We start from the raw sequence: 27,331 nt of genomic DNA on the forward strand, positions 1-27,331 counted from the left end.
GCAATCTACAATAGTGGCAGAAATAGAAGTGGAATGAAGTAGAAAAAATTATGCAATAGCCTCAATTTTCAACAGTATTATAAGCATATCGTCTTTCTACAGAAGTGTAACTATTGCTAACTTGATAATACACTGAACTGGTAAAATGTTAAGAAGCTTTAAAGGTTTAGAAACCTTGTGTTTTGCATAGGATCTCCTGACTGTGCAAGGGTAACACTGCGGATAGTGAAAGCCAGCCTCCTATTTCTGCCTGCTTATATACATTCTTACTTTAGGATAAACAAGGGAAGTTTGACAGAAACCTAATGCTTTGAGCTTAAGTTTGAAGTGAGTGACAAAGTAATTTCAAAAGGAGAGAATTTTGATCTTAATATCTTGCCCGAACCAATTTATTTCCCACAGTTTATCTGAAATATAATTTGAATTCAAAGCAGAGAAAAGAAAATTAAAGTCTGCATTTGAAAGCCACTGTACTGCTCATCGATCTGTCTGTTCAAATGCAGAAAGCCAGCATGTCATGATCTTGATCTTGGTTTCCTGCAGTATCAGGGAGCAGTGATGCAGGCACATTGCACCGTGAATATGACAGTTTACTCTTTTGCTGCAGACGTTGGGTATAAAATATTTAAATGATGTAGTGAAACCACTATCTTAAATCATAAAGGAAAGACAAGAGAAATCATATAATTAACAAAAGGAATTAAGCCTTTCAGGTCGCTCCTGTAACAGAGGAGTCATACTGGAAAGTAAGAGCTCAGTTTTGTTGTTGAACCTGACATTTTTGAATTTATTTTCATCCTAATTTAAAATTAAATTATTCTATGTCAAAAGCATGGCAAATTCTTCTTTCATCATCATTCAGATTTGCTTTAAATATTAGATTGATAGTAATCTGTCCAGTAGACTGCTAAAACATTGAGGATCCTGGGAGCTCTAACTCCTAGGAATCTTATTTCAAGAGCTGATTTTAAACAAGGTATGCTTAAACAGGTGACACTTGAAAAGCAAGAACCTGATAAACAGAAGAAGAAAAATCTTATATAGAGAAGATATGAAGACATACGGGGCCAATAAGGAACAAATGAGTTTGGAAAATATGAGGTATTTTGGTTTCCTTTGTCTAACAAAGCAAAACAAAGCACCATCAAAACAATTTTCAATGTATCCAGATGGGGTATGTTATGCAAATTATTTCCTTTGTTTATTACTACTTGATCTTTACCTTTAATAAATTCTGATTTTAATATGACTTTTTTTTTGACCTGTTGATTGAGAAAACCCACACAGTCTGGTCTGTAATTTGGTAACTCAACAGCCTCTGAAAAGTAAATACAGCATGGCAAGTTTCTAAATTCTCAATTCCCACTGGAGATCTTCAGTAAAAGGGTTGTTAAAACAGATATTCCTCTAATATGGCTGCAGGCAAGTAAACACAGGTGAACAATAAGCAAGAGGCTGAGAACAACTGAAATGGATTTGACAATTTCACTGTTTGGATTTGGTCACTCAACAGCCTACATGAAACACTGGTCTGGTTTTGGGCAGCAGAACGCTCTGCAAGTATTTTCCCTCTTCCTATCCCAGAGATTTGGTTGCCTTTGTTCAAGGTCATGCTGCAGGTACTGCAGCTGCATAGCCTTGGATCAGTGTGAGGAAGAGTGGGGAGAAGTCTAGTCAGGGCCACCCCACCTTCTGCAGGAGCTGCCTGTGATCTCAGGTCCATGTCCTGACACTTGCCTGAGCTATGCTGTAGGTATGTCTGTGCCTGGCCATGCACCTTGCTGATCCTCAACCACTGAGTCACCCTCCAGATTGACCTTGTCCCATTCTCATCCCTATGGATGTCCTGTGGATTTGCTCTGGGATGTAGCTGCTCAGAGTCACTGCCACTGTCCCTGCCTTTACTTGCCTTGTCCCAGTGCTTCCTGCCCACTGTCCCCCTGAGCTCCCTCCCTGAGCCTACCTACCATGGCAGGACAGTTGTTCCTATCACAGAAAATTAATCTCAGAACTAGAATATATGCTATTAGTTTCATCACAAAAGCAATATTTTGTTTTCTCATGAACTAAGAACACCCTCTTATCTAAAAGGGACTTTCTAAAATGTGTCCAGTATATGAAAATTAATAAACTTTCAGTATCTGTCCTCTTGTATGGGAAGGTCTTTTTCTGTCTGTTAATAACATCAGCTAGCTTATTAACTGTCATTCATAGCTGGCTGAATGTTTTCCTTTTACATACTTACTGACAGATATAGTTTATATGGATGTGACAGTATCATTAATAGTATCTGCTTTTCATATAAAATGTTACTGAGTTTTGAAATAAAAACTCTTTGAAGTATCTCTCTGGAAGTGCTGTCCTTTTACTTTATGAGAATTCCAGTTAGTTGCATCTTATCCCAGTCCTCATTAACAGGTCATAGCGCTTAGACTATTTTTTCTTCTATACTGCACTTTATTCTGTGATTCTGAGACTATCTTAGACTCCTCTCAGATCATTTAGACCCTGTAGGATTCCTTCCTGATATTTGCTGTGATTTTTTTCTGAAAGAAGAACTCCCTCCTATCTACTGAGTGTATTTCCATGTATAATATTTCAATCATTTCGCATCAGCTACAACATATGCACCAGTGGTGTCAAACACCTAAGAAATGTGCATACTGTTTGACTCAGATCAGTGTAAAATCTCTGAGCTTCAAGTCATGACAGTGTTTCAAATATTAACTGCTCATAAATAGGGGCAGTATCGTTCTTCCACAGACACTACTACTAATTAATTTGGTTCGTTAGAGAACAATACCAATGTTAGCTCTTTCACTGCAGAAAACTTTTCCATGCTGACTGTAGAAAAGGCTAGGAATTGAAGCCCATAGGATTTAGAGAAAAAGAAATGTTTATGAAAATATAAAAAGGAGTGTGGAAGAAGACACAAACCATATGAGATTTCTTTCCTAGGTCCTATTGATCTTTACTAGTATCACTTCCTTTGAAATGAACAGAAAGCAGAAGCCAGAAAGAGCTGTTTCTCATAATAAAATAGTTATGTCAAGTAGCATCTTAATGGGTTGAGAAATCCTTCACAGGAGACTGTCTGTACAACAGACTTTTTAAAGGTGCATCACTACTGTGATTATATACCGTATTTTACATTAGGTTAAAAGCTACTTAAGTTTTTGCCTCTAAAAGGTAGGTCAAACACAAATAGAGCTTCAAAGTAATCATATATGCACCAGAAGCATCAAGGCGAATTCAGTAACACAGACTATTGCCAGTTTTCTCTGATCTTCTCAGACAGATGGGGAATTAATACTATGTTCTCCACAGGTAATATCACTATCTGGTGGATCTTAACACTGTGTGTATTAAAATCAAGCTTTTTATCCACTGATAAGGATGAGATTACTTGACTTGCACTGCTTTTTAAATGATGGCTATGATTTTATGCTTATGTTGGTTTGGAAGAAAGATCTTTTTAGCAAGCATATAGTCCTTTCTTTTACACCATTGGCCCACCCAAGAGATCTAAGCAGTGTTTTTTAGAACTTATATGAAACTATAAACTACCAAGCTAAGTAATTTTGGATTATTGTAATGTTGTATGTATCAGTCCTTTTTTTCCCCCTGTATTTGCGAGTTGTCTGTTATAAATTACTTTACAAATATGTGATCACCTGGAGTCATGTTGTTGGAAGAGGAGATCATTCCTCCTCTGGATCATTGAAAGAGAAGCTCAGAAGAGTGACACTTTGAAGATCAGAGGGCCTGGCTGGCACAGTGGGACCATGTGGAGCTTGTGCCTGCAGTGCCTGGGCAGAAATCGAGCCTGCAGTCAGGGGCAGAGGAGCAGCTTTCGCAGAGGATGGGTACAAAACCCTAAGGACCTGAGAAGACTTTGCATTTGCTGCTGCTGAAAAAGACACTGAGTGAAAACAGGGACCTGACTGCAGAGACACAGTGGGTGAGGAAGAACTCTATATAAACCTTTTGTTTTTCTGTTCTGTCTACCCTGTCACATATTTTAAAAGTTAACTATTAAAGCTTGTGTTCTATTAATATGTTTTCTTTCTGTTAATCAAAAACCTTCTGTCTTCCTGTGGAGTTTACTAGAAAAAGATGGTACAGGCACACTCCACAGCTCTACTTGATTCAGGATCTTGCCCCAGTGGTAGATCCAGACTTAGTTCAGAGTTTCCTGCCTAAGATTGTCAGAATTGTAATTTCTACAGTTTATGAAGTTGGAATCTGTATTTCAAATTTAAAGGAAAACATGTTCTTTTTTTTTTCCTTTTTTTCTTTCTTTCTCTTTTTCTGGAGAAGTATAAACAGTTCCACATCCAGAACAGTGAACAGGCTTCCTAGTTCTTCATCAAATACAATGTGTGGGACAAGGGAAGAACAGTTCTCAGTCAGTGCTACTGAGGATAACGAATGCAACAGTTCAGGACATGTCCATTGCATACAATGTTATCTTAAGAGATCTAAATCTGGAACTTGTGGACTAAGTGGAACCTATGGCCTTTGACCTCATAAAAAAGTCTTTCAGGTTGTCATCCTAGTATGGTTACCAAAAAAAGGGAACTGTTTTCTCACTGACTATTCTCAGTGTAATCAGTAGATGTTGCAGAGTCAATCACAAATAAGAAAGTATAAAAGAAGCAGGAAGGTAAGTAAGACATATGTATGGGCAATGGTGGTAGGACCAGCAGCATGCTATTGTTATCTACACAATACAGATAAATGACAGCATGTCATGTCTAGAGTGGCTCACTGATAGGCTCAGTTAAGAAGGAAAATGTTTGTGATACTCCTTTCATCAGGCAGTTTTGAAGCACATGCCCAGAGGAGGTATTTGGTCTAGGGAACCAGTCTAAAGCTAATCTGAAGTAAACACCTTGAACTATAGCATGCACACATCTAACTGCTTTGTGTTACTGATCCACTCCTATTGTGTTGCATTACTTAAATAATTTAGACCACACATTTGAACTTCAGAGTTAAAAAATTCATGTGTTATGCTGGATTCTAACACTTTTTTTTCTGTCCTTATGGTTAAAGGTCTTGCAAGTAGTGTAATGAGCATGTGAGTGGTCTCCTTTTAAACCAGGAAAGTAAATCCCAGAGGCACAAGAAGGAGGGAAAACAGCAGGGTAGAAAGCACTTCCTTTGACCCCTGTTTTTCACCTTCACTTCCAGCAGACCAGAAGCAAGGAGTCACAGTCAGAAAGGGTCATAAACATTATGACATCATTTTGCAGCATCTCCTAGTTTGGAAACTGTCTTTAGGAATGGAAGTGCTAAATGGGAGATTATTAAACACCAGGATTGAAATCAGCTTACTGAGCTCTGGGGTGTCTAAGCGAATAGCAATATAGCAACAGCAAACACATGATGTGGTCTTTCTCTGTTACATACACAGCATAGTTAATGAGCATATGCACAGTAGTTCTGTTTTCCTAAATGCCAGACTTACTGTGCTAGCACAGAAGAGTGCTAAATATGAGTAATAAGTCCAGCACTTTTTGGAAGCACAGTTTTACCATTCATATAACACCACTCACAGACAGCATGTACTCATAGCCTGATCAAATCCTACTTCTTGTCTAGTTCTGCAAAGCACCCAAGAGGCTGGCTGCCTGCACACCACTGCTATTCCTGAACTTGCTTTGTACTGAGACCTCTCTATGCAGGAAGGAACAAGCTGCTTTAAGAATAGCTCTGAAGCCAGAAGAAAGCTGCTCTCAGCGAACATCTTTCTTCCATCTGTCAAATGAGAGAATGTGTTCCCATTATGTGCTGGGAGAAGCAGCCATACACTGAGCATCCCACACAAAACCAATCCTTTTTCTTTGAAAAGTTCTGAGATAAGCTAGGATAATTGTTATTTTTAAAAAATATATTAGTTTTTGAGGAACTCACTGAGAAGTCACTTGCACATATGTTTGGGATGCTGAAATAACTTGACAGTGCTCCCTAAGTTTCCTATGGAACCTAAGTGTGACTAAAATTTTGTCATGACTGCTATTATTTTCTTAGTCAATTAAGCATACATTGCACACAACTCTCTTCTCATTTTAATAAAACATATAAAATTCTTCTCCAAACATTTATTAATTTCATTTTTTCACACAAAAAATCTTAAATGCAATATTAAACTCTGCTATGAAATTCGTTCTAAGACTGATGTCATATATAAAATATTTCCACTTCAAGAATTAACTTTACAAATTATATTTCTAATGGACTGTCTTAATCTTATCTAATAATAATAAGCCATGAAGTGCTCCAGTTAATATTAATGTGAAACTTGAATAACCTAAATTATATTGGTACAAGATAAGAATTTGGGCTACAAGCTCTAATCTAACAAAAATAAAGGGTATTTTGAAAAGAATAATTCTAACTGAAAGATTTCAACTCTATCTACCTATTGGTGAACATATCAGTTTACCTTCCTATGAAATGTTCTCCCCAAATACAGAATCATCATGGGAAAATATTTTGAGAAATCCAGGTAAACATATCTTTTTATACCAGTTAAATAGTGCATAAGAAATTACAATGATTAATTATCTATATTCAGACAAATATGTGGGTGTTTTTTCCCTATTTAAAACTACTTCAAGCTCTGGAGCATGGTTTCTAATCAGGATACTGGTATTTGACATATAGAAATTCATTACTTTTTAGAAAGGCAGCAATTATGAGTAAAAAAGACAGCCTTTCCTTCCAGCTAATAAATGCCTGTTGCATTTCCAGGCTGTAGAGTTGAATATTGATCAGACTAACAAAAAGAGCTTTAAAAATAGATTTGTTGCTTGATTTTTACCCTCTAAGCTTATTCAATGCTGCCTGAGTATATGGCTTTAAGGAAGTGTTGTTCCATAGATGTTTTTTAAAGCATTTAACCTCCACATCAAAATCTGAGCTACAAGGTATCTGAAGACAAGAAACATTAATAGTAAAACTAAAAATAACATAATCAGCATAGTTATTAAGTAGTAAAAAACAAGGAGTCATCAAGTTTTAAATTAAATGAGGAACAGAAAAGAGGTAAATGTTCAAAACAAACAAACTAAAAGAATTTTTATCTAATGGGATTCAAATTAGTGTGACTCCAATTATCATTTGAAGTCTTAAAGTATTTAGATGGATATAGGATTTTGAATGCATGATGACAGAGCTGAAGTTAACAACAAATAAATATATATACAGAAACATTCCACGGTTCACTGCAGGATGTGGAAGTGTTTTATGTCTTTAACAAGCTGTTGTGAATACAGCAAGGGTGAGTTACATTAGATAAAACTACCCATGATCCCAACTTTTGGGCTCCATAACTGTAGGGATAGTTTCCTCTCAGAAGAATTTTTAAGAGGAAAGTTAGACATTGATTACACTTAGGAAGCCTGCAAGGTGCCTTCTTGAGAGGGTTAGATGCTTTTTTTGCCTTCTGCAGTCCAGAGGGGGTGGCAGAGAGAGCTGTGTTATCTCTCTCTCTCCTATGCCAGAGAGAAATAGCACTAACAGACACGTACAGAGGCCTTGGAAAGGCAGGGGAGAAACACGGAGGATAAAGAGGCCTTAAGAGGGTGGTAACTCACCTTTTTCTCCCTGGGGCCCAGTGCAGAAACTGCACTGTCAGGGATTTTGTAAGTTTCTGGACTTCTAAATAAACTTTCTGAATTCTTTCCACTGCCTTGGCATTTCTGGGGATACCTGCGTGTCTTACTTTACAATAACTATTCTGACAGTTGTGCCTTCAAAAGAACTCACTTTTGTATAAGAAATTACGTATTTTTACTGTGTAAGCTCTTTTACATTGCCGAGTCATTTAAGTGAAGAAATGCGACGCACAGCTTTTGACTGCCTTTGTTTTGGTGTAAGAACTTGGCATCAAAGACATGTTAAAAACATGGTTCTTAAGGACTGGGGTTTTTTAGCTCAACAGGGAAGATGCTGAAAACTACCTCACCATTATTCAGCCCATGCTTCAAGCCATCCAGAACTCTTCCAAGTAACTGCATAACCATCTTGTTCTAAACTGGTTTCAAGAGTACCTCTAAATCTTGATTATGTCCTTTCTCACATTAAAAAAACTTCAAAAATACCTCGGTTGTAGTTTTATAACAAAATCTGGTCTCAGCATTAGTGAAATCTCCAAAAGCAGACAATATTAACAATATTTTCATAAACACCAGCCACCGAGTGCAGATAGCACTAAGATGCTGATGTATTAATAATCTATTTATTAATTTTGAAAAATGTAAATAAGAATATATGAAAGTTGATCTCTCTAAGAAGTATGAAAAACGGATTAAGTATATCATCACCTACGAGCTTGCATTAAGATTACAAAAATTTTGTTTGAATGATAGCATTGCTGAAAAATTAAAAAATTCACAGTTAAATCTTTAATGTCAATTGTAATTCATCCAATGCTACTTTTATATACTCTGTTAATTGTACCCTTTATCTCATTTGTCTAATATTGTATGTGGAAAATTATTATCTTTAATGATTTTTTGTGTTTCAGTGCCTAGACTCATATTGTAATATGTATGGGTTGACTAGCACCTTCAGATAAAGATATTGTTTAGCAACTTCTGATTTTACCATACAAAAGAAACCCTTGTTCTCTTTTACAAGTCATCCATCCAGTAAGCCTTGATGCCTCAAAAAGCCTCTTCCAGCAACATCAGCTTCATGCTCTAGACTCAAAAGCCCTTTAATAACTCTTCTCATTCTCCAGCCATATGAAGGTGCAAGTGGACTAATCTTTATCTCAGTTATTTTACACATGTTGCTACCAGAACTCTCAATGCACTTTAGAGTTGTTTTTATTCTGGTCCCAGTATTTTGTACGAAGTATCCCTATCATATGTGGCAGCCTTCTGAGCCTTACTGGTCCCTGCTACTCCTCATTCATTCTCCTTATACAGCTTTCCTAATTAAAATGATGGTATTTTATGCTAGGTCCACTGTCTCTCTTGTTTGGAATGGTAGTAGAAGCCTCCACTGATATATTCTGGTAAGCAGAATATAAGAGTAATCTCTTTCTACTGTCGATTTTAAAATCTACACTTTAAATTGGCTAGCACAAAAAATGATCGGAAAAATGATTGCAAGTTATTCTGTCCACAGCTGAGAAGCAAAATTCATATACATTGCAACAAATCAAATATGAAACCTGAAGGAAATCTCTGCATCTAACATAAAAGGCAGGCATTAGGAAAACAATTTTTCATCCAACGTTTTTAAGAATACTTATATGAAGGGTAAAATATTTCCAGGGCAACTGCTATGTAAGAGACAAACAGTCCAGGATTTATGAACAGCCTTATTTACACATATGTAATGACAGTCTATCAACAGGTTGTAAAACCAAAAATAATTAAAATAAAGCTGAAACAGCATCACTTCAAATTACAGATTTTACTTTCCTTTGCTTTGTCAACTATATCTATGTAAAGGGAGTCCAATGTAATGGCATTATTTTATGCCATGGTTGCATATGCAAAAAACATGTCTAGAAAATCAGTAGAGAGTTATGTTTATTTCCATTAAAAAAATGTTTCAAATAATGTTAAGTTAGTTCCCTCGTCTGGATAATAACAGAAACTATACCTTTGGGAGAAGTTGGATTGCTTGGAGTATTCTCTGTCTGTGCCCAGAATTAAGGATTCCTATTTCCAAGAGATCCTGGTCCTCCATCACGTTGCTTCCCTAAAAATTGGAAAAAAATAGTGTAATAAAAATGAAAAAATAACAGATGCCTTCAATAGCCTGAAACAAGCCCTTCTGTTGCATTTAAAAGATAATACTTTGCTTAATTTATAGCATCTGACAAGAATAATAAATTACTGATGATTGCATTCATTTTCACGATGACAAAATATGGTGGAAGGTGCTTGAAACCATGGACAATTACTATACTGCTGGCAGCACTGCCAGTGGAGAAATTGTAGCTCTCACTCAAGCCAAATACCAGATGTGAACCTTCTTTCATTTGACTGGCACCAAGGACATGACTACAGAAATATTCAGAAGCTCTCAATTTTTCAATTCACCTCCTACCTCACTCAGCTATACATGATGTTCATTTTTCTCTAAATTGAAAAAAAATTAAAACAGAATAAGATGAACAGAGTGGATGAGAATAAAATTATTTAGTTCCTTGTTAACAAAACGATGAAGAAAGTGAGTGGTATCAACCAGTCCCCATCCCCCTAAATTTAACTGTACCAGTACAATCCTAACTACTTGTCACTGCTCTTATCTCCCTGCTTGTGGGCAGGTCAAATAATTCCTAACATGCAAATAGCTGAAAAAGACCATCTGTTCAAATAATACACTAAATAATTGCTCACAAAAGTTCATAAAATAAGCCTACATAATTCAAGCATTTCTTACAAATTGCTAGCAGTAGGAGAGGACCTAGAGCTACAGAAATAGGATAATACAATTCCTACATTCAAGGAGTCTGACATCACCCAGAGTAAGTTCAGCATTTGAAGGTTAAGATACACTTGATGAGCTGGCAGTTACTATTTGGAATCATAGGAGGCAAAGCAGTAGTCCAAAAGGGGAATTCCAGCAAGAGATCAGATCAGAATAATTTAAAGTAGGCTAGCAATCTTGGACTCCTTTTCTGACCTCTTCATTTCAGATAAAACCTCAGCTTTTTTTTTTCAATGTATATTTTATTTTTAAAAATTTTCTAACTATTATAGTTGAAAACAAAACCTGCAAAAAACAGATGATCTGTATTGATCTCTTAGCCCTGTTGGAGTCTCATGACACTAATTTGCTAGAAGCAAAAATTCTTATTATTCGTACTAATTTAATTCATCATGAAATAGGTTTTATGTGAGCAAACCCATGAAAACATCTCTCCCTTTCCATTAGGTTTGCTGCTTCTGACTCACCACAGCTCTTAAGAAGCAGCAAAATGAAAAGCTAATAGGGGCATAACAGAACATGTTTAAATACTTTGCTGAGTCAGGGCTCTAATAAAGGATATAAATTCTTTCTGAATATCAAATCTCCTGTTCCAAAGCAACATGAATTTCTTTCAAAAAGTACACTGGAATATGCAATACTTCACCCTGTTCAGCTGCTAAATCTTCACTCTTTTCAGATGGACTGATTAGTTTACATGGGTACTTCTGAGGACTCTTAAGTGCTGCTCCGCAGAGTACCCTGAAAAATCTGGGAGATGTCTTTTTAAGGTAGTCATGGAAACCTTGCAAAGCTACTATATTTAAAATTATATTTCACAGTAAGTGGTATGATTTAAGACTAGGAGTCTGCAGATAATACCCTGAAAGAATCTTCATACAGCATTCAGAACAGGGCAGGTAGAGACCTGTTCTAAAGGGAGAAGCTGTGCAATCATGCTGGTTTAAGCAGATCACACGATGAGAGTGCATGCAGCACAGACTGTGCAAATAGTGATAGTGATGAGGAGGGGTTAATATCCCCTTCATCTCCCTAGTAAACACATACAAAATATAATTTCCCCTTTCTGCCTTTCTCTTTTAAATAACATAAAGGAGGCTGTAAACTTAGAGGAAGAACTCACGAAAAAAAGCCTTCCATTTTGGGCTAGATTCTCCAGATACTGGAAATAGCTAGCATAAATGGATTTAAGGAAACTGAGAATCCAGTCCAAAACAAAGGCTACACATTTTCATTCATTTTAATAAATGCAGCTATTTTGCTTGCAGCTTTAATTTCATTTCACTTCACTGTTTTTCAGATTTCACCTTTCATCATTGCATGATGTTTACACACAATCATGGTGTACTCATCACTGTTTACTGGTGTCAGTAACCTTGGCATCCAGCTTCAAATACTGCAATGTTTAAAACTCAATTAAACTAGCAGGCACAGGAAAAATCCTGTCAATTTGCACATAGCTGCTGCCAAGCAAAAAAAGCATTACTTTATTAATTCTTTGCTATTTTTTCCTTATATATAATTTAATGAATTTTTTAAAGCTATGTCAAGGTTACAAAATCAAGTATTTAAAACTCAGGAAAGCCTGGAATTCACGTTGCCTCATTGTTCCTAGTTTAATAGGGCAACAACCTGGTCTTTTAATGGAGCTTTTGCTGTGTCAACATTAAGTGTCAACAGTAGCAGATACTCATCCCTCCTGTAAAACTGACTTTATTGTTGCCTGCCATGGAACTAAACTAACTTTTCATCTTTCCACAAAAGCAAACAGGAAAATGTAGATACTCAGTATAATCCACCATTGGTTAACACAGAGGAATTAACTCATAGTATTAGAAAGCTGTTGTTTGGTCTGCAGAAATACCTGTGAAGAGAAAGAAACAGTAAGTCCCCAACAGTCCTGTCTCCCTTGTATCTGCTCCCATTCTCCCCTTAATCTTAGTCCCTGATTATCTTTCTACCTGACTACTCCTCTTGTGCTCTTCCAGTCTCCTTCCATAGGCTCCTACATTGAGAGTGAAGGAATATTAACTTCCTTTTGCAGCAGAGTAGAAAAAAGAGGAGAAATTCTCTCCCTGCTCTTAGCTTCCATCTATTATAAACTGGGCCAAATGTAATCTCAATTAACTTTGTAGAGATGACATGGTAAATGTAATTAAAATTAATATGAATGCAAGACTGTCTTTTCACATTATTTCATCCTTAAAAATAGTTGAGCTACATTAGCTGAAACTTTTGCCAAAAAAAAAAATCCTAGTAGACATCTAGAGAATTTGAGTCCAGAGATTTAACTTCAATATGCTTACATACAAAACAGGTTCTTATAACAGGAAATATGGGACAGCAATCTCTGTTAGGCTTATTATGTTTTTCTACAGAAAACATGAGACTTTGTGATATTGTAGTTTCTTAAGTCTATAGAAAAAGTTAAAAGGAAAATGTCTCAGAATTAAAGTCATAAGAATATACCAAAACTGCTTATTCTAGGACAGATTCAGATTTCATTCACTTCAGTTGTTGAAATTCCTGTCTTATTAGTGCATAACAGTCTTATGAGTTGGAAAGATCCTGCTTCTGAAGTTCCAAGTAGAAAAGAGTATATCTCAAACCCTGCACCTCCCAGATTTGTGGTTCTGCACAACTCTCAGAGAGGGACCTGGGGGTACTAATTGACAGGAGGCTCAACATGAGCCAACGGTGTGCCCAGGTGGCCAAGAAGGCCAATGGGATCTTGTCCTGTATCAAAAATAGCGTGGCCAGCAGGAGCAGGGAAGTGATCCTTCCCCTGTACTCTGTGTTGGTGAGGCCACACCTTGAGTATTGTGTTCAGTTCTGGGCCCCTCAGTTCAGGAAGGATATTGAGGTGCTGGAGCGGGTCCAGAGAAGAGCAGTGAGGTTGGTGAAGGGACTGGAGCATAAGTCCTATGGGGAGAGGCTGAGGGAGCTGGGGCTGTTCTGCCTGGAGAAGAGGAGGCTCAGAGGTGACCTCATCACTGTCTACAACTACCTGAAGGGAAGTTCTAGCCAGGTGGGGGTTGGTCTCTTCTCTCAGGCACTCAGCAATAGGACAAGGGGGCACGGGCTTAAGCTCCGCCAGGGGAAATTTAAGTTGGATATCAGGAGAAAATTCTTTACAGAGAGAGTAATCAGGCATTGGAATGGTCTGCCCACAGAGGTGGTGGATTCACCATCCCTGGAGATTTTTAAATGCAGATTGGACGTGGCACTGAGTGCCATGATCTAGTAAATGGACTGGATTTGGACCAAGGGTTGGACTCGATGATCTCGGAGGTCTTTTCCAACCCAATCGATTCTATGATTCTATGATTCTCAAGATCATAATCTTCTTCTCTGTAAGCACAGACAGGAAGCCAATATCCTGAGTAAGAAGGCAGTAGTTTCACAGAACAGTTGGGTTCAAGAACGAAGGAAAAATGACTCTGCATGTGGGAGACTGGAGGCATATGAAAAACAACATAATTTTAAAAACCCAGAAATTTTGCCAAATTCTGAGATAGTTCCTATAAATAAGTTTAGAACAAAATACATAATGGTACATTATGAGATAGAGATTTCACTGGCATGTATTTGGGTTGTTCAACACAAAATCATCTCTGGCATTTTCCACCTGAATAGAGACTTTGCCAGAAATTCTGGATTAGTCCTTTATACAAGATTCCAAATATATTTAAGTACAGATATATGTATATGAAATCTTTAGAAAACAACTTAACGTGGAATATGACAGATTTATTAAAAAAATACTCTTTTAAAAATAGCCTAATATTAATACATTAAACAGCTCAGAGAACCTCTAAAATCTAATCAAACCACAAGTTTCACAAACCTGTAGACAACTTCATTTACTATCAAAACAGATCAACTTTGAGGATTCTTGGAAAAAACAAAGCAGCAGCCCATATGCATTCTATCTCCTGCAGCAACAAAAGCACTTTGAAGATTTGTCCTTGAAGACAATAAAATATGGTGATTAGAAGAACTTATTAGGTGGCAGGCATGATTGTATGTTTCCCATCTCTCCTTTTGTACCTATGTTTTGAAATCTTAGTTCGTATATTTTTTGTGCTTGAGAACTGTCACGAAAAATTCTAATGTCTGGTTCTGTCTCCTAAGTAAAATGGTACAGAAGCTTTAAAATAGCTGGCAGATGTACCTCTAGACTTATGTGAAAATGCAACCAATGAGGTTGGAAGACATGAGCTATGGGGAACAAACCATCTGCATATGATTTTTGGTCTTACTATTGTTTTTCGCCTTGCCTGATACACTGAAAACCTGATAAAGGTTGGAAAGAGGTTTCACAGATTTTCATTGCAAAGTTCTAGGAAAAAAGATCTTGCTGGAGAGGTACATGCATATGCATCACTTCATGTACATGGACTGAAAACTGACTGAAAATAAAAGAGAAAGAACAGATTGATTTTACATTTAAAGCTTTCTTTCTCCCTAAAAGACTGTTACATAAGAAACAGAAGATTTAGGGGACTTCTGGCTATAGGCTGGCCCTTTCAGTGTTCAGCTCTATCAGCTAGAGGAGGAAAACTAGTAAATCTGGTACCTAAAGCTGTGTAACAGCTGCTACTCATCAGACTGAGCTGAATTCACTTGCTCTGCAGCCATTATTGAGACCAAGGTCAGCTGGAGATACCAAGTGCTACTGGAGGTGGCAACAACTTCTGGTAACATTTTATGCTTCTGATGCACTGGAAACTGATCTGACAAAGAACAGAATTGGTGTTGGTATGGGAAGGATGACTTCTGAGGTAAGCACAGTGTTGATGAGGCAGTGCTGCTGCTTGCTTCACTCCCAATGTGCAGGGAGCACTTTACACTCGCCTTTGCCCTCTCCCAGCCATCCAATTGTAATCTGTTGCAATATCAACATAATGAGATCATTAGGGACTCTGAAGAGCTGGTACAGGTGGCATCATACACATAAAAGTGGGTAGGATCATGGTGTATGTGTATCACAGGCAAGGCCTGGTGGGTATTTGAAGTGCCTTGCCAATATCTCTACCAATGTGTACTGCACTGAATCTCACCCTGACTGAGACCTGGCACTGCAGGAGCATAGATTTCAATGGATTTGGGGCAACAGGCCTCATACTTTGGCTTACAGGACTGCAGGAAATATGACCTGGCACAGAAAAGAAACAAGAGAATATGGTAGGTTGTACACATAGCTGGAGCATACAAGAGTACCACCATTCCTTCCACTCAAGTAACAGAGGTGGGGGCAGGGCAGGAGCAGATGGGAATGTTCTTCCATTATACATGCTTGGAGACTGAAGTCAGAGATAGAAAACAGATTAACAGCACCAAAGTGTTCTATTATTTCTTAGTCCTGCCACCCTAAATACATAACTGGAAAGGAAAGGAGCAGGTATCGGGTACCAATGGGAACAAGGACTGTTATGAAGCACATCACAGAATCACAGAATATGCCAAGTTGGAAGGGACCCACAAAACATCAAGTCCAACTCTTGACCCTGCACAAGACCATCCCCAAGAGTCGCACCATATGACCGAGAGTATCATCCAAATGCTTCTTGAACTCTTTCAGCCTTGGTCATGTGAACACTTCTTTGGGGAGCCCATTCAGCACCCAACCACCCTCTGGGGGAAGAACCTCTTTCTAATATCCAACTTAAACCTCCCCTGACACAACTTCAGGACACTCCCTTGGGTTCTGACACTGGTCACCACAGAGAAGAGATCAGTGCCTGCCCCTCCACTTCCTCTCACAAGGAAGTTGTAACTGCAATGAGGTCTCCCTTCAGTCTCCTCTTCTCCAGGCTGATCAGACCAAGTGATCTCAGCTACTCCTCATATGGCTTCCCCTCGAGGCCCTTCACCATCTTCACTGCCCTCCTTTGGACACTCTCTAAGAACTTAATATCTTTCTTCTATTGCAGTGCCCCAAACTGCACACAATGTTCAAGGTGAGGCTGCACCAGTGCAGAGCAGAGTGGGACAATCCTCTCCCTCAACCGGCTGGTGATGCTTTGCCTGATGCCCCCAGGACATGGCTGACCCTCCTGGCTGCCAGGGCACTACTGACTCATATTCAACTAGCCATCAACTAGGACCCTCAGGTCCCTTTCTATGGCACTGCATTCCAGCATCTCATCTCCTGTAATCGAGAACTGGATTTTGGGGCTCTCAAACCATTACAATTCCCCAGTCTCTATGTACATCCACGGCTGCCCCATCCCAGGTGCAGAATCCGGCACTTACCCTGTTGAACTTCACATGGCTAGTGACTGCCCAGTCCTCTAATTTGTCAAGGTCTCTGCCTTCAAGGGAGTCAACAGCTCCTCTCAGTTTTGTGTCATCTGCAAACTTACCTAGTATCCCTTCCAGTCCTGCATCCAAGTCATTTATGAAGATGTTGAAGAGCACAGGGACTGAGATGGAGCCCTCTGGAACCCCACTAGTGACAGGTCACCAGTCTGATGTCACCCCATTCACTATTACCCTCTGTGCTCGACCTGTGAGCCAATTGCTCACCCATGGCATGATGTGTTTATCCAGCTGTGTGCTGGACATTTTGTCCAGAGTGATTGTGTGAGAGACAGTATTGAAAGTTTTACTGAAATCCAAAAGGATTACATCAACTGGCTTCCCTTGATCAACGAGGTGGGCTACTTTGTTATAAAAGAAAATCAGGTTTGATAAGCAGGACTTTCCTCTCATGAAGCTGTGCTGGCTGTGACCAATGACTGCATTGTCCTGCAAGTGTTTTTCAATACCTCCCAAAATAATCTTCCCCATAACTTTCATGGTTAGGCTTCGTGAACGAAGCAGGCACTGAACTGAGACTGTCTGGCCTGGAGTTTCTGCGATCTTCCTTCTGCCCTTCTTGAAAACTGGGCCAACATTTGTGAGCTTCCACTCAGCTGGGAGCTCTCTGGATTCCCAAGACCACTCAAAAATCCTCAAAAGTGGTTTTGTGATGACGTCAGCCAGCTCTTTCAGCATTCTTTGATGTATCCCATCAGGCCCCACAGATTTATAGGGATCCAGCTGGAGCAGCAGATCCCACACAAGTTCAGGGTCAATGGGATTTGATCATTCTCGCAGTCATGGTCTTCCAGCTCAGGGCACTGAGACCCCCTTGGTCCATCATCCATGTTGAAGAGAGAAGCAAAGAAATTGTTAAACATTTCTGCCATGTCTCTGTCCCTGTTTGTGAGGTGACCATCCTCATCCTCTAACAGGCCAATGATATTTCAATACTGTCTATTGCCATTAATGTATTTGAAAAAAACTCATTCCTGGCCAGCTTCAACTCCAGTTGAGCTTTGGCCACATAAATTTTCTCCCTACAGCAGCAGGTAGCCTCTCTGTATTCTTCCCACGTCACTTGACCTTGCTTCCATTGCGCATACACCTTCCTTTTTTTCCTTCTTTTCAAGAGAAGATCCCTGCTCAGTCAAGCTGGCCTTCTGCCTCACCTGCTTGACTTCTGACATTTGTGGATTGCCTGTTCCTGTGCCCTTAGGAGGTGATGTTTGAAAAGTGACCAGCACCTGCAAAAACATTTCCCAGGAGGCCTTACATACTAATTCCCTGAGCAGTCTGAAGTCTGCTGTCTTCATGTCCAGAACTGGCATTTTTCCTCCTGTCAAAAGGGATTTGAAACTCAATTGCTTTATAGTCACTGTGGCCAAGACGGTTGTCAACCAATCTCCACTTAGCTAATGAGATCCACTCTGTTGACAAGCAGCAGATCAAAGAGGGCATGTTTCTGAGTCTGCTCCCTTAGGACCTGTTCCATAAAGTTGTCATCCAGGTTTTTAGGAATCTTCTGGCCCGGGTTGTACCAGCTGCGTGATGCTCCCAGTTAATTTCTGACAAGTCAAAGTCCCCCATAAGGGCAGTTGAGTCACATCCTCAATAGCTCACTTAAACCAGCCTCCTCAGTCTGAATTGCTGTATTTCTCACTCATCTAACCCTAATATCCTTCCAAACTGTATCCCTTTGAAATAGCTGACATCTAAACTGCCTGGGAAAAAAATGGAGACATCTCACAGTGTGGTTAAGGCCACACTGAATAATCAGGACTTTTTCATAATCTGAATCATATGCCAAAAGGTTTATAATTTTTCAACACAGTATAGCTTTTCCACAAGGTAAAAGAGTTTATTTCTTAGTGACTTGCAAGAAATGACCACAGAAATGTAGCTTTGAGTAACAAGCACTGCTTCTTATTAGTGCAAAAATTTCAGGCAATGTGTCACATGTTTAATTTCCAAACAAGAACTGGCAAACGACCAGAATTTAGTAAGCTTCAGTATAAGTGAAAAGGTTGCCTCTCATTAGAATTGCCACTGTTAACATGAAAACAAGATCTGTAAGAATGATTATTGAGTTAAATGCCTAACTTGGACTTTCAGGTCATAAAGATTTATCAGATTCCTGAAGATACTGCAGAAATTATTTCATCTACAAATCTGACAAGACTATGTTAGAAAACTCCCTTGCAGAAACTTGGAATATTCTCTTGGGGGAAAGGGATTGATTATAAAATATGTTTGGAAGAAAGGACTATGCAGATTGCAAAATAAAAATTTGATAATGTTCTTCCAAAATTGATTTGCTTTAAAAATACTGATACTCATTCTCAATCCTCACCTTGGTCTATTGTAAGTCTTTACATTTCTGACTTTCTTAGCAATTAAAAAACCCACAGAAACAAAGAGAAAACTGGAAGGAAGTTTTCCATGTTAGTGTCATTTTGTCAGGAAGTAATAATAAACTACTACTGAAATGTTAACCAAAAAAAGGCCATTTCACTCATAGATAATAGTGGGGTGATAGCAATTCCCAGTATGAATTTGCAACCTATCCATAAAAATAGAAGGTGATGTAAGTAGGGCCAGTTTAAAAAGGAGTCCCAACAGATCTAAGACTCATAAGACCTAAGTTTTAAAGATCTCTGGTTCACATTCAGCTCTTTCAGAGGTGAACCCGAAGTAACCAATGCTATCAAAAGCTTTTCAAATATTGACATTCAAATGATCATATAGTCGCAGGAGGAATAGTTAACTAGACTATAGTGATAATTAAACAATACTGATAGCTGGGACAAGGATCCTTATAGGAAGAATTTCTGCTATTTTTATCCCCTCTTCCTTGTCACACCAATTCATTAAAACCAACACAATTGTCACATGCAAATTAGCTGCACAGATAGTGTGGCAATTGAAAAAATTACCTCTGATGTTGCACTTGGCCCACTTAACTATTAACGTTGTTGACCCAACTCTGTCTACCTATTTAGTCATAACAATTAAAATAATTATGAATACTTACCTAAATTACATCTTAATGTCTTGAATTTATATTGTGAAGATAATTTCACTTCATTTGAGTAATGAAAATTCCACAGAGTCTATATTGTACCATTATTCAGATTACTTGCTATAAATGCTATTTAGCTTAGATGCTAAATTTCTCAAAGGACCCACTTTAAAAATCAATATTACTGTGAGCTAATTAACAGACTTCTAAATTCTCAGAAAAATATTCCCTACTCCGATAAATGTGTAAGGCTGCTGAGTGCAGGAAGGGGCAAAGATGATATTTTCAGATATAACAAAAATGCTCAATACCTTCTCTGCATGTAACATGCAGTTCTGTTTAACCTTGGAGCTAACACTGGTGGTTGTGTAATAAATTAGGAGTGATAATAAAATAACAAAATAACTTTTGTAATAAAATAAGGTCATTATTGGTGACAGCCAACATGGCTACACTAAGGGCAAATCATGCCTGACAAATTTGGCAGTCTTCTGCAATGCAGTTACAGCACTGGGGGATAACAGAAAACAATTGATGTAATCTACCTGGATTGTGCAAAGCATTTGAAACTGAACCACACAATATTCTTGTCTCTAACTGGAGAGACATGGACTTGGTGGATAAGGAATTAGCTGAATGGCTGCATTCAAAGAGTTGTGGTCAATAGCTTGATGTCCCAGTGGAGACCAGTGATGAGTGGTATTCCTCAGGGGATGGTGCTGAGACTGGCACTGTTTAACAGCTTCATCAGCAACATGGACAACGGGCTTCAGTGCACCCTCAGCAAGTTTGCCAACAACACAGTCAACACAGAGGAATGGAATGCCATCCAGAGAGACTTCGACAGGCTTGAGAAGTGGGCTTATGGGAACCTCATGAAGTTCTACAAGGTCAAGGGCAAGGCCCTGAACACAGGTCAGGGCAATCCCAAGCACAAATACTGGTTGGGCAGAGAATGGTTTGAGAGCAGCCCTGAGGAGAAGGGCTTGGGGGTACTGGTTGACAAGAAGCTCAACACGAGCCAGCAATGTGTGCTTACAGCCCAGAAAGCCAACCATATCCTTGGCTGCATGAAAAGAAGTGTGGCCAGCAGATCAAGGGAGGTCTTTCTGCCCCTTTCCTCCTCTATCATGAGATTCCATTTGGAATATTGCATCCAGCTCTGGAGCTCTCAACATAAGAAGGACATGGTCCTGTTGGATCTAGTCCAGAGGAGGGTCAGGAAGATGATCACAGAGCTGAAACACCTCTCCTGTAAAGGCAAGATGAGAGACTTGGGGTTATTCAGCCTGGAGAAGAGAAGGCTCTAGGGAAACCTTATTGAAGCTTTCCAGTACCTGGAAGGGGCCTACAAGAAATACAGAGAGGGACTTTTCACAAGGGCAAGTAGTGGCAGAACAAGGGTCAATAGCTTTAAACTGAAAGAGGACAGATTTAGATTGGACATGAGAATGCAGTTCTTTACTGTGAGGGTGGTGACGCACTGAAACAGGTTGTTCAAAGGAAATGTCAATGCTCTATTGCTGACAGTGTGGAAGGCCACTTTGGATGGGGCTTTAGGCAGCCTGGTTTAGTGGAAAATGTACCTGCCCATGACAGGGGAGTTGGAATTATATGATCTTTAGGATCCCTTCCAACCCAAACTATTCTGTAATTCCATGACATGAAAAAACTCGGTTCACCTCCCAGAATGTCTTACAGAAGTATTTCCTTCCCCATATTTTTATCAACCCTAGTCATGTTTTTTAAAATGTGAGCCACCCAAATCATCCTAGAGAACACAAAACGCAGAGTCAAAGACTTTTACTCTAAAATTCTGAGCAGAATCCACGTCTTAAAAACAGGATATTCCCAGAAAGGGCCTCTAAAATATCACCAAGGAAAACATGCTCAAGAAAATACTTCAGTCTTCACCCACTTACACCCTAAAGTTATGACTGACATCTTCAAGTGCTTGTTTCACCTCCTGCTGGCAACTGAATCCTGGTCACACTGGCAGTTTTACCTTTGAGTGGCCTGGTGTTCAAGCTCTCTGTTCGGAGCAGACAGAGCAGCTAGGAAACCACATCAGTCCTTTGATGGTGTTTAGAAAGTAGGCCCTTCTCTTAGATATCATCAGAGCTTGATGTGGTAGGAAGCCTCAGAGCACGCCCAAGGCAGAAACACAGGAGCACAGCATGAATTGGTTGCTGCTCTTTCTTAAAAATGGGTCAAAAGGAGGAAGAATGGTTTTATCTTTCTTTCTCGTAGCACAACCAACCTATCAGAGTATTCATGCAGAAGGTAAGAGATCAGATTTATTTCTCTTTCTTATACTTAAATTTCCTTAAAAAAGAGCAAGCTATGAACCAACTAATAGGAAAGGATACTCTGGCATTGAGGAGGAATCATTCATTGGTCCTGCTGAAACTCAATTGCTGTGAAGGTTAGTCAGTAAGCCAGAAAGGAATGTTATTGTTTAGATCAGTGACAGCTGGCTGTGGTAAATCAGTCTTCTTGTGCCATTGCTAGAAATGTTTCTAAGTTTACATCCAGTGACTGCCAAATATAAAAAGCAGAGAAAAAGCTAAAAATTCAGGACTTTCTATTTCTTTCAACCAAGTATCCTAACTTCTGAGTTATGTGCTCAAGCTTCTATTGTAATTTGGAAGAAAACAGTGAGCCAAATGTCCTTATCCAAAGGGCTGACTTGCATGTCAAGATCAAGGAAACAGTACAGGAAATGGTATCTAATGCAGGGCTGCAAAGGGAGGCAAAACTTTCAGATATAACTCCTGCTTTGGAGCATCTCACTGGTTTCCTCTGCTTGCCATTGCAAACCCTTTTCTTAATTGCCTTTCTCTTCCTATTAAGTTACGTAGGGTCTTGTTTGCCTAATTCAATTGTAGACATCCTGCTCCCAGAGACAGGAACTGTACGGTCAAGCATCATGATGCTCACCAGTTGTTGCAGCTCAGTGTTGCTTTTATTATGCTCTTGGAGGCCTCACTTGGCCATTTGGAATCCACCCTGTGCACTGCAAAATCAAGGCACTGCCTAACTTCAGGTGACCAAATAATTTTCAGGACCTAGTTGCTAGTAATTAGAGATTGTTAGGTTGACTGGACATGCTGCTTTGTTTAATATTACTAAATATAGTAAAATATGAAGCAGCTCCCAAAAATGAGAAAGATTGAAAAATGAATGGTGTTTTCTATGTGCCACTGAATTGTTATGTCTAAGTGTATTTCACAGTCCACCGTGCTGCTTTTGATATGTAGTGGTGCAGAAAAGGGTAAAAGGTAAGAAAGATTGTAAGGTAATAAGAAATTGGAATATACTAACTTTCTTTAGGTGAAAATGAGTGTATTTAGTTTGCCTGCCAAATATAGTTGTTATACTGAGAACCATTTTAACATATTCTTACAGATTTTGTTTGCTAAGACAAGCACAAGGAATGGTAGGATTGTCATCTCCCACTGCACACAGATATCTCTTACATGTGATTTTTTCTTATACAAACCACTGTGATTTATTTCTACAGTATTTACAGAGATATTACTGGCCAAATCCCTGAAGCCCATGAGGTAAGCAGAGATGGTCTACATTTTCTTCAAGCCCTTTCTAAAAATAAGAGAACATTTGATTAAGGGTTGACATTTTTCTTTTCTTCCTTTGCTTGTTCTTGTAATTCATTTCACAGGGGAAGTGGGCTGTGTTTTTCTTATCCCTTCCAACTCAGCAGCCAGGAGGCTGGCTTTGCAGGCCCACTCCCGTCACCACGGCAACCAGCAGATCGCTCTGATGTGATCCCATGCGCTTTATGTCACTACACAGTGCTATTGTTCCCCAGTAACAATTTGGGAGATGCATTTCTCATAAAGAAGGATTGATTATCGTTCCACTGGTCATCCCACACATCACATGTGCACTACTGCATCACCTTAGGATGCGTTTCAATTCCCATGTAGTGACTTCAAGAATGACTGCTTTGCACCATGAAGCCTATGTTCAGCACCAAGCAGACCCCACTCCTCAGAAACATTGTAGGGAATCTAAACTGAGGCTCCAGTTCTCAAGAATCATCAGTATGACCATACTAGGTGAAATGAAAGATCTTCTTGATTCAGTGTTTCTGCTAGTGGCCAAAACTGCCCAGAAAAGCAAAATACATATCATGCCTGCACTGGAAAGTATTTCTTTTTAATGTATTGCAAAGATGGCAGAAGCCCTGGACTAGCTTTCTTACAAATTAATTTTGGGAAGATATATTCCACAAGATAAAAGCACTCCCTTCAAAACTGAGTTATGATGACAGGCTCAAACTGGTAGAGATCATGGAAGAAAGGATATTTAGAATCATCCCCCTGGACTTGGTATTGGTGAGGCCATACCTTGAATACCGGATTCAGTTTTAGGCCCTTCACAAGAAAGACGCTGAAGTGCTGGAGTGAGTCCAGAGAAGGGAATGCTGGTGAAGGAACAGCTGAGGGAACTGGGGGTGTTTAACTTGGAGAAAAGGAGGCTCAGGGGAGACCTTATCACCTTCTGCAACCACCTGAAAGGAGTTTTTATGCAGGTGGGAGTCAGTCTCTTCTCCTAAATTACAAGTGATAGGACAAGAGGAAATGGCCTCAAGTTGTACCAGAGGAGGTTCAGATGATATATGAGGAAACTTCCTTCACTGAAATTGGTGGTCAGTGCTCAATCACGATCCCTGGATATATTTAGAAGACATGTGAATGTGGCACTTAGGAACATCACTTAGCAGTGGACTTGGCAGTGCTAGGGTAATGGTCAGACCTGATGATCTTAAGGGTCTTTCCCAACCTAAATAATTCTATGATTCTATAGAAGCACAATCACAGAATGGTTTGGGTTAGAAGGGATCTTCAAAGATCACTTGGTTCAACTCCCCTGTAATGGGCAGGGACAATTTTCATGTTGCTCAAAATCCCTTTCAACCTGATGAATGAGTCCAAAGAATGAAACACATTCCATTTATGCTAATTTTATCTAAAAATTAAAGCTTCCATTTTGGAAAACAATTGGGTAGCCACTGATACATAAGAATTGCACTCTGTAGTGATTCACTGATCACTGCATTTCTTAGTGTTTCTTTTTTGACTCATGACAACATATTTTTAATATTAAACAGTAGCATTTGATGTAGCATGATCTAGCTATGTTATAGATGATGCAGCAACTGTTCCCCAGAACCTATAAAAAACCCCTTTATAGCTATTGACAGGATCTCATATAAAATATTAATTTCCACAGGCTTCAAAACAGTTTGCCCACAAATTTTAAGTATCTTGCCACTGAACAATAACATTTATAATTCTGAAATGTAAAATATAAACAAGCACATTCAATAAATAAACAAATGCAAAATCAAATTTCTGGTTGTGTAAGACAGAGAGTAAACTGTCTACTTTCTGGTCCTTTTTTCTCTTCATATCTGTTTCTTCTTCCTGTGCAACCAATTCCCCATCCACATATTGTATTCAGAAATAGTTCTAATACTGTGGCCTTTCTTTCTGTTCGCATTATCTGCTTTGTTTACACTTTTTCACCCTTCTACAAACGTTCTTGTATTGTTTACCTCAGATATAACACAAGAGCAGTAATTAGACTACCATAGTTCTGTTTTCTACCTATACCTGAGTAGTTAGAAGTTACAAAAAGTCACAGAAGATGCTATTTTCACACCAGCATAAATTACTTGCATATAATGGTAGGCATAATCTTTTATTACCAGTGAATGCAAGAAAAAAAACAAACAACCCATCCATTTGAAGAAGCTTTTTCAGAGAAATTGAACTAAGTAACTTGTGTTCAGCCAAAGCAAGTACTGTGAAATTTAAAATCACATATTGGTCTCATACATACAGTCCTAGCATCTTGATATAGCCCTTTGAACTATCCCTCCCACCTAGCAACTAGTATTTGCTTTAAAGAGTCTTCTATGTAAAGGTAAACTTGTTCTGTTTTTTGACTGAGGAGTTGATTATTCTTCCCATAGATTTACTGCATTTTCTTAAAAATCTGAATTAACGTTTTCAAAATTAGAGAGAAGACAGTTTGATATACTCTTAGGGTACTATTAACAGTACGTAGACTGATTGAGTCCCAAAACACTATGGAAGGATTCTGCTATGTTGCTTCACAGCTGATTTTCAAAGTATGCATGTTGGGATATCTTTTGTCAGAGTGCAGTAATCTGACACTCTAGTAATTCATGTCCCTCAGTCACAAGGAAACCTTTATTCAAGTCAGTCCACCTTGTCTGGCACCCTTCTTCCTGATGCTACTATGATGAGCATTTTCACCTATCCCCTTCTACAGAAGGATACTGCATTCGACAACTAATATTTTGGGATTCTTTGGGGCCTCCCACTATCCTAATTCAAGGCAATTGTTTTACTGATGCTTTACACATTTCTTCTTGAGCTAGCTTTTTCTAATTTAACTTTTTTGTGATAAAAAATTTCTCCTAATAGTCCTGGTGAACACTTGTGAGTTTCCCTTGTCCCTTCTGCCTCTAATATTCCAAACAGAAAAGTGCTATCAACAAACTGGATAATAAAACTGTATGCTTCCAACCTAGTGAGACAAGATTGTGGGAGACTATAACTTCACTTGATATAATTTCTAGATTTCAGTACGCCTTTTTAAAAGGAAAAGTTACTGCAATGAATAAAACAGACAAAATAGGAGCTGCTGATCCTCACTACACATTATAGGAATGTTGCAAAGTCATAAAGCTACAAAATACCAGAATGCCGATTCTTTAACATTGGCTAAGCACCCTTCACCCCAGGTTACATATTCTACATGGCATCATACACACAGTATAATTATATTTCTGAATAATCCAAGAATTCAGTACAGGAGGATGGATGGTAGTTACAAAGTAAGGCAGCTGATAATTCTTTTTTTAGCCTTTATCATTCTCTGTGTGGGTCCACGTCTTATATATAGTTTCCCATTGAAGACCTCAACAGTAAGAATGACTCACTTTCTTCAGACTTTTTTTAGACATTCATTGAAATAATATTAGACAGCTCCAAACCAGGAATTAATGTATTTTTAAGACTCCTTCAAAGCAAGGTGGCATTTTAATACCCATTATACAGATAAATAATTAAAATAGGATTAATTAGGACTAGAATTAAAAAAAAAATCTATTAGCTCTCAATGTCTAAATGCAGGGATTGCTTTCTTCCTCTTCAATAACTGCTTAGTACCTATGTGTATATGTATTCAAAGGACAACTGTAGTCATATTCAGTTATAGCTGTGAAGACTCACACTTCAGCAAGTCTGCTCCTTCCCTTCCACATGTTTAGCAAAGGATTTTAAGTGCAACAGTTTTATCAGAAAAGTTTGTCACAGTTTCACAGAATTACAGAATCAGAGCATATTCCCATTTAGAAGGGATTCACAAGGATCATCGAGTCCAACTCTTAAGTGAATGGCCCATACAGGTGTCCAGGTAAATCAGAAGCCTAAGACACCTGGGAAAATGGAAAAATTTGAATAATATGGTACTAGAAAGCAT

The 27,331-nt window shown here is 38.7% G+C and overlaps 1 protein-coding gene across 10 annotated transcripts in view; it reads right to left on the minus strand.

Annotated features, from left to right (window-relative positions):
- The window catches only part of ANKS1B (ankyrin repeat and sterile alpha motif domain containing 1B), a 414,822-nt gene that overhangs the window by 154,795 nt on the left and 232,696 nt on the right, over positions 1-27,331 (minus strand). For all 10 annotated transcript variants that reach the window (XM_051784790.1, XM_051784791.1, XM_051784788.1 and 7 more), the window contains one exon: positions 9,628-9,726. In XM_051784790.1, coding sequence (XP_051640750.1) covers positions 9,628-9,726 — 99 coding nt within the window. The remainder of the gene's footprint in view (positions 1-9,627; positions 9,727-27,331) is intronic.

Source organism: Manacus candei, unplaced genomic scaffold, assembly GCF_025592945.1.
Source record: "Manacus candei isolate 608988 ecotype Guabito, Panama unplaced genomic scaffold, ASM2559294v1 h1tg000018l, whole genome shotgun sequence".
NCBI lineage: Eukaryota > Metazoa > Chordata > Aves > Passeriformes > Pipridae > Manacus > Manacus candei.